This window comes from Pogona vitticeps, chromosome 5 (genome assembly GCF_051106095.1).
Source record: "Pogona vitticeps strain Pit_001003342236 chromosome 5, PviZW2.1, whole genome shotgun sequence".
Taxonomy (NCBI): Eukaryota; Metazoa; Chordata; class Lepidosauria; order Squamata; family Agamidae; genus Pogona; species Pogona vitticeps.
The window spans coordinates 137,371,820-137,384,670 of NC_135787.1; the positions used below are offsets into that span (position 1 = coordinate 137,371,820).

The 12,851-nt window shown below is 38.0% G+C and overlaps 1 protein-coding gene across 9 annotated transcripts in view; it reads left to right on the forward strand.

Moving 5' to 3' along the window:
* The window catches only part of CNTN1 (contactin 1), a 239,772-nt gene that overhangs the window by 146,100 nt on the left and 80,821 nt on the right, over window positions 1-12,851 (forward strand). For 8 of the 9 annotated variants that reach the window (XM_078376853.1, XM_078376854.1, XM_078376852.1 and 5 more), the window contains 3 exons: window positions 6,628-6,754; window positions 8,574-8,606; window positions 10,007-10,042. In XM_078376853.1, the coding sequence (XP_078232979.1) occupies window positions 6,694-6,754; window positions 8,574-8,606; window positions 10,007-10,042 (130 nt within the window). In that variant the 5' untranslated portion in view covers window positions 6,628-6,693. Of the gene's footprint in view, window positions 1-1,665; window positions 1,899-6,627; window positions 6,755-8,573; window positions 8,607-10,006; window positions 10,043-12,851 lie in introns of all 9 variants that reach the window. The other variant, XM_073000474.2, reaches the window with a different exon arrangement.

A 12,851-nucleotide genomic window follows, 5' to 3' on the forward strand; every position in this document is an offset into this window, starting at 1 on the left:
TGTGTAGACTTGGCTCAAAATGTAGATTCTACGATATAGGAATAATGAAAAGAGAAACAAAGTTCAGTATGGCAGCAAATATATTTTTTGTGTGAATTTAAATAATGTACATTGTGCCATGGACTATAAACTTCGCAACAGTTTTACAGGTCTTCTAGGCTAAGGCATTCATTGAAGCGACCAACATGAATTTGACCAAACTCCTGTAGGCAGTGAAAGACAATAGGGCCTGGCATGCTCTGGTCCATGGGGTCACGAAGAGTTGGACACGACTTAACGACTAAACAGCAACAACAAGAGCATTCCACTGCAGTCTGCATGCCCCTTGTCTGTACATATCTGAAATCCAGCTTGGATTTAAATTGGTGTCACTTTTAATCACTTTTATTAACTGTAAATACTTCAAAGGCATGAATATGTTCCACATTTGTGGGTCTGTAGATAAAGTATTGGGGTGCAATTAATTTAGTGTTAAAATTAACTGCAAATCTGTCATTGATTTTAATGGACTCAGTGCTTTCCCAGGGTGTACAAATGTGTGGTGAGGCTGAAGGAAAAGGAAAAAGAATTGACCTGATTCTTATTGAGATTATGTAGATCTGTAAAATGTAACATTTGTCTTTTCTTCCTATAATTTGACATATGTGACAGAAAGATAAATAGAAATTTGTGCTTTAAAAAACCCCAAATATTTTAAGAAGAAATATTGTTGGCCTGACTTCATTTTCATTACTGATAGATCTCCGGAAGAATTCTTGGTGAATATGGAAATATGTCCTTAAATTTTTCATGGTCGGGGGTAAAAAGCATAGAAAGATAGAGAACAGTTCTCATAAGGAATGTGATTGCAAACTGATCCTTATTGTTATCAGTATTATCTTTAACCTGAAGTGTGTTCAACCTGGAAATAACTATATATAGTTAACCTAAAAATAGCTTGCATATTAAGTACGGATTTTCATTAACTCTTTCATTACAGAGACTTAAGCTGTATGTACAAGACCCTTGATTTTTTTTTAGTTCTTGTATGTTTAGTTTGTGCATATAAAAAGAAATGTAATTTTCTCTAATTTACTTCTTCTCCTGTATTGCTAGAGGGAGGAAGTGGGTAGTGTTTCCGGAGCATCCAAGTGGCTTCTTTCTGTATCAGAAGAATTGGTGGCCATGTGGATGCAAAACATGACAAAAAGTACTAATGCAAGAAGTTCGTAATGATTTACTATGCAGTGCTTTGCATAACCATGAAAAGCTGTATCCCAGTGCTTATTAAAGAAAAAACCTAACATAAAAAATATGTCCTATTGTTCCAAAATCATTTCTGATTCAGTAGTTTATTTACTTCATTTCATTTCAATTTTCACCCAAGGATGTTACACCTGTTCTGTCTTCCTTTTGTGTTCCCACCTATGTTGAGATAGTTCAGACTAATTTTGCCACCAGAATAAGCATTAGAGATGAAGTCATTACGTTTTTGCATTATTTTGGTGTGAAATCTGTATGAAACAGATATTCCTAGCTGTAAAGGATTTTAAAATTGACTATTAGCTTTGTTAAGTGACTGTATCCAAACAATACTAACTTAGTTGTCTAAATAAACAGAATACCAAATAGAACTGTTCCAAATCAACTGGGGACCAGGGTTGACTTTTGTTTCCCTTTTTCTAGCTTGCAGCTGCCTGCTATTCTGATTTATATTGGGTATTCATAGGATGAAAGGGATGTTGTTAAGCGTTTCCAAAGAAGCAAATGACTGATGTTAAAAAGCCACTCAGTTTTAAAGAATTGCCAGGAAACACACAGTTTGAAGAAAGAAAGAAAGAAAGAAAGAAAGAAAGAAAGAAAGAAAGAAAGAAAGAAAGAAAGAAAGAAAGAATCTCCTGCTGAGTTTGTTCTTAGTGGTAGGAGATTTTATTTTGTTTTTTGTAGATGTTATACCGCAGCCTAATTTTGAGAATTAAAATGATTTAACTTGATTACTACATGGGCATTCAGAATCATTTATGAAACATAAAAGCAAAGATTTTTGACTAGTCACCAAATTATTTTGCAGCTTCAAGAAAATGAAGGCAATGTGCATGCAGTTTGTCAGCCATAACAAATATAGTTAGGTGGACTGTTACATGATGACAGGTTGTCCACTTGAATTTCATCAGTGTGGATTCTAGAGTAATCGTTATACTGGCTCACACCTGGACTACATTCAAATGAAATGTTTAATCATTAGTTTAGCATTTGAGTAGGAATCCCAGATTCATATGCTTTCATCCATTCTTTTTCTTCGGTTCCACTAGAAGGAGAAAATCATAATCTTCTGGCTCTGTGTAAGATCAGCTACCAGTTTGGTGCATTATTCATAGCAATTTGAAACAAGCTATGACTTTTAGAAAACATAGATGTGACTCCTGGGCAGCCATTCCTTTAATGAGGACATTGCTAATCACTTTGTTAATAATCTGAGGTGAATGTTTAATGTTTCCTTAGCGGGACCTTATGTTTAGAAGTTTTAGAAGATACTGTCCTAAGGATTAACCTTCATGGCTTTGAGTTTGTGTCTCTCCCATGCTACTTCTTAAAGGGGCAGATATAAGATAAACAAAGTTTGGGAGAGTTACATGAAGACTGGGAGAATCATTGGGTACAGAGTGTCATTTTCCAGAAAACTGATAAGAAATGTAAGATTAGTAGAGTTGTTTATGCCATGCCCGCCCACTTTTATATTTATAAATACACTTTCAACAATGCTGAGGCTAGGGGCACTGGACCCCTGCATAGTTCAAAACCTGTGTAGGGTTAGAGTTATCTTATGCCCCCCTCCAAACATAACTGCAAAGCATAAACAGTTGATTAACACATGCACACACACACACATATACAGAACACGTACATTTACTGTATTAACTGCAACATCCCCCAGCACCATCCCCAGTGGCCACATGGAGCCACCATGTAAGGAGAAGGGGCTAGCTGGGCAACCGTCATTGGACTGTGGGCTGCTTCACCACCAACAAGAAGGGCCTCAGTAAATCTGAGACCCAACTTTCTCAGGCCACTTCCTGGAGATGAATAGCAGAACAGTGCTTACTGAATATTTATTTATTTATTTATTAGAATACTGATTGATTGATGGAATAAAAATCTGTATAATCATATCAGTGCTGCTTGAACCCATTAAATTCAAAGGAAAAGTGTAAGCCAATAGGTGGAACACTATAAATTTTCTTGTTTATGAAGGCTCTTGTTTACAAAGGAAGGTAATTCTGTTTAACATGATCCTTGGCACTTCTCACCGCTTGGGGCAGCATAAGAATGCTTACAAGGAATATACACAGTATGGTAGGATGCAAAGTTCGGGGAGCAACCGCTTAAGAGTTTCCTCAGGTGGGAAGGTGGCAGGAGATCTGGCCACATCCTTGACATCAGGGAGATGTCCACACCTCCTGATTTCTTTAGTTCACTGGGTGGTGCTTGTCAGCCTGCTGTATTGGCCAAAAACAAAGCTTTGCTCTTTTTCACATAGAGAGAAGGTGAAGGAAGAGCAGTATGCTCTCAGCTGATACATGTAAATATAAATGCCAGCTGAGAGTGGAACTGCCTTCATTCCCCTCCTCTCTTCTTTTACTGTGGGGTGCTCTTTTCATTTTCTTTAATTTGAAATCTTGCATGTTCATGCCTAGGGAATATGACTAGTATGTAGATCTACTGCCTTATTTGTTGTTGGTAAGGGAAGGGTGTCAGCCCTGTGCCTATTTTAGTATCCATTTGTTCTGCAAGAATGATCATATCTAGTTAATAACTACTGTTCAAGAAGGAAACTTGATTCGGTAATTGCAAAAATCTCTTCCTTCTTTTTGCTCTCATTCTCTGGAGTGAACACAGATTCAGACCACTGAGCAAAAGGTCTTTAGATCTTTTACTAAATGGCAGACAGAATACAGATGCAGAACATCCAAATTCCATCTTTTGAAAGAATGGTTGCCTTAGATCTGTTTGAACTGCTATTTGGGCTGAGCTACAGTAGCCCACTCAATTACAGATTTCAGTTTTATAGAAAAGAATTGGTGTGCTCTCTTATATAATAGCAGGCAGATGTAAAAGCATTTGTGATAGCACTATATCAAAATGTCTCTCTGCTTTTCCTTCTCACCAGTTGACTGAGTCTGGATATCATTAATATCTAGCTTTTACTTGTGAATATATGAGAACAATCTGTAAATTCCCTCTGGCACGTACTACTAACTGTTCACAATACAAAGTTTAATTGCCTTAGCTCCTTACTGAGTACTTGGTGACATTTTGTTTTTGGTGGAAAATCAAGATAAACTAGGTTTTATCACAACGTTGTATCGTTATTTTAGCCCGTCACTTTTATAGGTCACATCAGAGTGAGCAGGTTATAACATGTGACATGCTTTCATGCATAATTAGCACCATTTTTTCTACCCAGTAGTGGTAAAGTGGATAGTCTTTTCATCCAGCGGGGCTCATCCAAAAACATCTGTTTCTCATAGTTCATGGCTTTTCTCATATTGCATTAGCATGCTTTCCTGTGTGATTTGTCATAAGGAGGTAAACACAGGCATAATTTATATGTACATATGATTGCTGCGGCATGGGATCCTGAGGAAATCCCAGTGTAAGAGGGAAATTGCAAGGAATATGTGTTCTATTTAAAATCAAGTATCATCCTCAGAATGCGTTTGTTAGCACTTTACCCATCATGATTCAGGAAAAAACCTTTGTCAGGGGCAGTCTGCATAATGGCCTGCTTTCTATCGCATAACCCATTATATTTGTTGCCTCTGAGGAAGGATGTTTTCTCCTAAATAGAAGGGTGCCAAATTCTCTCCTAGCATTGTATTGGATAAATAGTTCTATACTGGACTGAAGTGGTATGGAATGGCTTGGCCAGTTTAGATAAATTTCAGTGATAGATAAAATCCCCTTTAAAAGAACATCAGTTTGCATCAGTTCAACATAGAATGAGAATTAAGATTAACATTGACTGTCATATATGGTAGATGCTTACTGATGTTGGATGGATGCTTGTAGCTTTTTATGGTGCATTTTTTGTGTTGATAATGGGAGGAGGACAATTATTGTAATAGGACACAAATAAGGAAGTTTTTAAAAATTACATGTGATTTGAGATATGACCCCTAACCCCCATAGCTTAATATGTGGTGTCGATGTTTTGTGTTCTTTATGTGAAAAAACTGGAGGTGAACTAGATTTCACTAAAACACACACACACACACACAGAGAGAGAGAGAGAGAGAGAGATCAAGTAACTGCAAGAGGGAAAAAAATCATTTCCCTGAAATAAAGAAAGTGACAGCCAATCAATATTTAGATTTTGGTTTTTGGTAAATAATATCATCATTGGTTGTTCTGGGTTTTTCGGGCTCTTTGGCCGTGTTCTGAAGGTTGTTCTTCCTAACGTTTCGCCAGTCTCTGTGGCCCGCATCTTCAGAGGACAGCAACCTCTGCTCTGGTGTAGTTGGCTTGGGAGTGCAGTATTTATGGTTGTGAGATAGGCTTTTGTCTTTTTCTGTAGTTGGGTGATTAGTGTGTCTTATTGTGGGTGTATTGTTGTGCTAAGGAGAAGAGATTAGCTGTTCCTGTGGTTGATGGGTGTCATTAGCTGGTCTTTTGTGTGTAGTGATCCCCTGTCCTTGTGGCTGGGTAGAGTTCGTTGACCTTTTGCACATTGTATTTTTGAGAGCTGGGAGCCAAGTTTTGTTGAGCTTCATACTTTCCTCTTTTTAGTTGAAACTGTGCTGGTGCTTGTGGATTTCAATGGCTTTCCTGTGCAGTCTGACGTAATATTGCTGGTGTTGTCCAGTATTTCAGTATTTTGAAATAGAATTTCATGTCCAGTTTGTTTCAGGGCATGTTCAGCTACTGCAGATTTTTCTGGTTGTTTTAGTCAGCAGTGTCTCTCATGTTCTTTGATTCTGGTGTGGATGCTGCGTTTTGTGGTTCCAATATATACCTGTCCACAACTGCAAGGTATCCGGTATATTCCTGCCGTGGTGAGGGGCTCCCTTCTGTCCTTTGCTGACCGTAACATTTGTTGTATTTTTGTAGTGGGCTTGAATACTGTTTGCAGGTTGTGTTTTTCAAAAGTTTCCCCATGTGGTCCGTGACCCCTTTGATGTATGGCAGAAATACTTTATTTGTGGGTGGCTGTTTTTCTTCTTCAGTTCGGTGTTGTTTTCTTGGTTTGATGGCTCTTGTGATTTCATTTTGGAGTAGCCATTTGCCTGTAGGGTTCTAATGTGTTCTAACAGATGGAATATTTAAGCATCTTATTCTTTGATAGTTTATATCTCTTAATGCTAATTTTCTGGTCCCCTTAAAATATTTAAATGGTTCTGTTTTGGTTGTTTTAAGACTCCCAGAATTAGTACATGTAGCATAGCAGTTTGTATCATATATGATATCACAACTGTTCATTTCAAAGATATAGAAATACATTAAGCCAAAGATTTTCCTGGATTCTGGCTTACTTTGTTACACAAATGCTCCCACTTTGTCCAAGGCTACCATCCACTTGAGTTGTGAACAGATATATGTTGCTTAGCAGCACAATGCTTAACTTGTTTTTTCTTTTCTTTTTATGGCCAGCTACTTTCCATTATCTGAAGTTCTGTGGGCTGATAGAAATCCTTCTGCATAAACATCATTGTAAAGATGAAGATGGAGTTTTTAAACAGGCATTTTGTTGCAGTTTGTTCCATATTCTGTTTGACAGGTAAGATAACTTCTAACTTTAACTTTAATCATCCTCAGATGCTGAAGTGATTGCTATGTTGAAATCTTGTTCACACTTAAGCATGATTAAGCACCATTGAACACAATGGATCTTCTGCTTATAAGACTGCATGGTAAGCCCTATTGAGCTATACACAAAAAGAGTTAAAATATATTAAGCTGTTCCTTTAAAACCATTTAAAAACAAATATAGTTCATATAGTTAAGTATTTAATATAAACAGGTAGAGTCTAAAGCCATTTGGACCCCATGCACAAACTTGGGACAGGGCACGGAACTTCCATTTTTTATTTATGTCTAACTATAGCCCATAGTAGCTTATAGATACTATACAAACAACTCCCTTTACTGACAGAGAGATCGTTCACGGATGATATAGACTCCTGTTCCTAGACAGAAAAAATCTAAAGCATCCTCATGTATACATAGAATGCTATCTTAACTCTCATTAGTAATGAAGACACTGGAGACTGATGGGTTTGTAAATGGGCACTACTAGCTATACACCTGATACAGACTAGTCACAAATTACCAAGCAGATTGACCTGATTCAGACCAATTTCTGTGTGTTCAAGCAGAATGGCTAGATTATGAAGTAAATCTATAAAATATCCAGATTTAGAGCACAATTCAAACTGAATGGTGCACAAATCACTTCTGCCTACAATTTTAAGCAAACTTCAATTGTACTTAGCACTCAAATCCTGATGCCAGGTCTCTAAAGTTTAGCAAGCTTACTTCCCTCTTTAGGATGGATCATATCTCCCAATTTCATATACATCAATGCAGGAACAAAAAGGTTTTGGTCCAGCGCATCACCTCTGCAGATGTAGAGATCAGTTAAAATCCAGAGTAGAAAACAAATCAGTTGGGACACAGATTGCTCCAGACCAAATTGGAATACATTCTAGAGCCCAATATTGTCCTCCAAATCAGACTGGGACTTTTGTGGAGGTCTGTGTGCAACTCTGCTGAGTAGAGTAACTTGAAAAACAGTAAGCAGTGTGGGATGCCTGAATTACTTGCAAGAGATTGGAAATCTCAGTTCTTTGTCATTGTAGGGTGAGAACCATGTCTTTAAACAGCCTGAGATAAAGTCCCAGTACAAAGTCCAACCTGGCAAATGGTGTCGGTCATAACTGGCTGGACCATGAAACCAGTTCTGCCAAACCAAAGGCAGTCGATTCTGCTCTAGAAAAGCCTTGAGGCGCTTGTTATCATGGCATAAGCTCCTCTCTCGCACTAGGCTGCCACAAAAAGGAGGGAGCTCTTTTTAGACCCCCCCCAAGTGTAAAATTAAGTAGACCTTGCTATAGGTTCTTCAAAACCAAAGTATAATCCACTTGAGGCAAGTGATTCCCACCAGGATGAGAAAGCTTGCTGCCAGAACCTGCAGTGCAACTGTGCACAACGTAGGTGCTTGCGTGAAGAGTAACAAATCTCACCATGTTGTTGACCTGCCTTGGTCTGTTATCCTACCAGTGGGAAGATGATCCAGTCTTTCATCTACCAGTGGGAAGATAGTCCAATATTCCTTCTTTCTTCACTTAAGGTGAAGAGGGCAAAAATGCCTCCCCTGTCCAGGTGTGCAGTGATTGTGAGGTGGCAATTTGTCCTTGAGAACTTGACCTTTAGGTTGTTTGCTTTAAAACAAATAATGTGTGGGCCAAGGATTATCTCTCCCCACTGTTTTCATATATGTACTCCTTTTCATCTGCTCCCACAAAACCCCCACTTAAAAAAAATAAAGACAATACTATCAGAACATTTAGTATTTACTCTTCTTTTACTAAAAATAGGTCTGAGGTGTTCAGATGCGGCAGGAAATCCTGGTAAGTGAAGTGACAATCAGAAACCTTTTGGTTTTGTTCTGCACTCATTGTTGCATGTACATACATATGAAGCACAGGAATGAATTATATGCTCATTATATAAATTGTATGACGGTATGCTGCAGCCAGAGCTTTGTATGGTAGATTTGCATGTTTCTGTACCTATGAAATACATTCCCCTCAAAGCTGTATTCAGCTTCCTTTCTTTCTAACACGAAGATCCTTTTTTTAAAATTGCCTTATGACATTGATTCGTTTAGTCTATCAATGTTAACTGTATGTAGATTTATTGATTTTAGTGTTCCTACAGTTGTGTTTTGTTTTGTTTGATTTTAATAATAATATTGTTTGAATATATTTTTATTTGTTATTTGTTTTATGATAGCTGTAAGTTGTCTTGAGTACTACTCAGAAAATAACAAAAGTCAATACCTTGTGAGATTTCCAGCTCTAGATTGATAGACATCTTGAACATAACACACGAGATAACAGAATGAAGAAATGTCTGAATCATTGGCATTGCAACTCCAGGGGATGCCAGAGCTGAAAATAAAGAATTGGAAAAATTAACAAAATACAGAGGTCTGGCAATCGAAACATCTTGTTTATGGATGAAACATACCTTAGTGGTCCCCATCATCATTGGGGCTTTGGGAACAATATCAAGAAATTTCACATAGTTTTATAAACAGTATTAGATTCCAAAAATAACATGATCAGAGCTACAAAAAAAGGCAAATATTATGAACAGCATATATACTCAGTCAATATTTAACAGATACTTAGGTTTTTGGTTAAAAATTGTATCTGTTATATAATGCCAATGTTTTTACAATTTTGATTGACTGTGCCTGGTATTTTTTCAACAACAACAACAGTAGCAGCAATATCAACAGTTAAAGTATTATCAAATTGGTATAATTCATACCGTTAGTAGGCATCCTTCAGTCTTGAGAGACTATGGTAACGTGCTCTGAATAGAGGTCTTAGAACAGTGTGTGGCTGAGGCGGCCAATATGAGAGTGGCAATCCCTTCCACACTGAAGACAAATAGAATCTGTCCCTTGTCCAGCTCCCTGATTTTGCTGGTTTTGGGACTGCCTCTTTGTCTCGGCCTGCTGAACAAGTGCTTCTTCAAATTGGGAGAGGCCATGCTGCACCACCTGCCTCCAGGCTGAACGTATTGTATTAATTACTGAACATACTGAATTTGTGCTATAGCTATATACTTAATGAGACCAGAGCTGAAATCATACAGTAATCTTTAGCATGACTTCCATCTCCCTTTGTAAAAGCTGTTTCTGACACTTTGCATTATATAACAGATGTTTATGAAGAAAATTTCAGAGATACTTAGGAAATTAATTTTCTCTTTTTCTCTTTTCCAACTTTGCTTGAAGTACGTGATATCCATGGACTCACAGTCTATGTGCGAGGTAAGTTGTTTTTCTTGAGTATGCACAGTGATATTCTCCATTGCTTCTATTTCTTCATAAAACAAGGCTAAGTATTAAAAGATTATAATATGACTCAACAGCTAAATTGTCTGTCTGTCTTTCTGTCTGTCTGTCTGTCTGTCCACACACATACTGAAGTAAGTCCCACAAAGTTTGATGAACCTTGCTTCAGAGTAAAGTGCATTTAGGATTGCCACCTAAAGGTGCAGAGGAACCATATAAAATGGTAAACTTAGTTTTTGAATTTACATCATTTGCATACTATATTTCAGCTGTAGTATTTCTCAAAATGGTTTACAACAATATATTTTTAAAAATTGCTGAGGTGTGTTGAGTTCTACAAAACCTTCTATGGGACCTTCTACATGAAAACCTTTTTGTTCTACTATGGAATGCCAATGTTTCCAAACAAAATATGAAATATAAGCTTTTATTATCCTGTGAAAGAAAGGGTCTAGCTGTTCAAACTTGACCTCAGAAGATGGGAATTTTGCATCTTAGGTGCCACTAATGAAATAACTGTGTTTCTCATCTCCCTAAGTGGTAGACCTCACAGGAGTTTGGACCTAATACAGAATGAACATGACACAGGAAAAAATTAAATTTACTTGACATAGGGCTGTAACATGACACCAGGGTGATTTGATTATGCAAAACCTGGAAGAATTTGATAATATCAATTTTTTTACAAAGAGAGAGAGAGAGAGAGAGAAAGAGAAAGAGAAATGATGTGGCCTCCTGCCTCGGATTGCTTGAGCACAATATTCCTCACACTGGTGAAAGGGACAGGTTGCATTTTTCCCTAACTTACACAAACTTCGTGTTGAAGAAAATCATAGGACCTAGGCTGTTGCGTAATCAGACACCAGTAGTAGCTAGTGCTGTGGTAAGCTATCTCTCCAGGATAAAAGAGAGGATCTTAAGCTGTTCCTCTATCCATGCTTGGTTGACTTTTTCAGCATCGACTATGACGTAATACAAAGTCTGGAAGAAAACTAATAAAGCACAGTTAGCTTTAAAACAAAGCTTTAAAACCTGGATTTGAAGCTAGTCTGCAATCCCTGCTTAAAAGTAACAGAAGATGTGCAGCTGATGCTAAAAAGTCAAGCAAAGGCAGCGGTGGGGGAATTTACAATGAAATCAGAGGGGGAAGCCTTGACTTGTGGGATAGTCACCAGCTTTTTAGTTGTGGTTAAGAAATTGGAAACATTATATTCACACCACTCCTGAGGTACAGTGTCTGAAATTTCTCCTCCCGTATGGAAGTGTTCGAGTTGATAATATGAAAGGCAGATGTTCATACAAGTGTCTGTGGTTTGACAATAATGCGACAAAATTAAGAAATATAAATTTAAAGGAAAGTTAATCTTTAAAAACTCATAAATGCTGCCAGCGGGATGTCTGTAACTATCTTGCTGATGACAAATAAGCTCTGTATGGTTTGATATACAGAGTTAGTCTTCAGTGTTTAGCTAGAAAAGCAATAATTATTTATGCTTCAGATATCTGATTGCAGGAAATCCAATTCAATTACTCATCTTTCTCCAACACATGACTTTTTTGGACTACTTTCTGTGGGGAAAGGTGAAAAAAAAAAAGAATCAGATTACTCCACTGGGAATAAAAGGGCAGTTGGCTCGTAAGTGGCAATTGACCACTGCAACGTATGTCATTTCCTTTCTGCCAGAATTATTTAGCAAGAGGATTTTGGCCTATAAGTTATAAACCAGATGGTTTTCCTCTTTGAGAACAACTTAAAATAATACTATGCAGAGTTTTTCTATGGTAATAATTTCAGTTTGCTACAGAAACAATAATTGAACAATTACTAAATGTTTGGAGGTATGCATTTTTATGTAATTCTGCATTAATGTTATTTTCTCATCTTTGAATATATCCCAAAGTATTGGGATTTTTTCCCATGATACTGAAAGATAGTTTGCAATCAGTTCTAAATTCAGATGTTGGTTACCATGTAAACTGTGAATAATGTGAATATTTTTAGATGATTACATTTAGTGAACTGTATGATTTTCGTCATGCAATTGTTATTTTAGTGTTTAGTCTATTATGTTTCCAGGCTTGGAAGGGAACAAGAAATGTATTTTCTTCTGACAATTATTTACTTTTGTTGTCTTGCTAAATGGTGAGGAATAAAGTGGAAATTGATTGCCTGAAGTGTGTATGGAGTGAAAGTAATCTACTCTTAATCAGAAAAGAAGCAGGGGGGGAAAGTCTTAGTTGCTATAACCCACTTCTTAAAAATGAGGACTAGGCATACTCAGTGGCCACAGTATGAGGATGGTAGGTGCTGAATGGTTGAAAGTGGAATAGAGTACCATGAATAGAGTATCTGGCTCTCATCTGCCCGCCCGGTTATGCTGTCCAGCACCAGGGTAGACTGGAGTGGCGGGGCGGGGGAGTAGCCATTGTCTACAAATCCAACTTAGAGGTTACTAGGCGCTCCTCGGTGGTAAAGCCAGGTCTAGAGGCACTCCACGTGTCGATAGGGGCTAGGGATGGTATCGGGATTTTGCTGGGTTACCGCGCTCCCTGCGACCCAGCCACTTCCCTACCGGAGCTGGTCGACTTTGTCTCCGCGGCATTGTTGGGATCCCCGAGGCTTTTGGTCTTGGGTGATTTCAACGTGCATGCGGGGGCAGAGACCACAGGGCCAGCTCTTGAGTTCTTGGAAACCATGGCTTCCTTGAACATGTCCCAACATGTCATCAGCCCCACCCACGTGGGTGGCCATACGTTAGACCTGTTTTTTTCCACCAATTGGAGC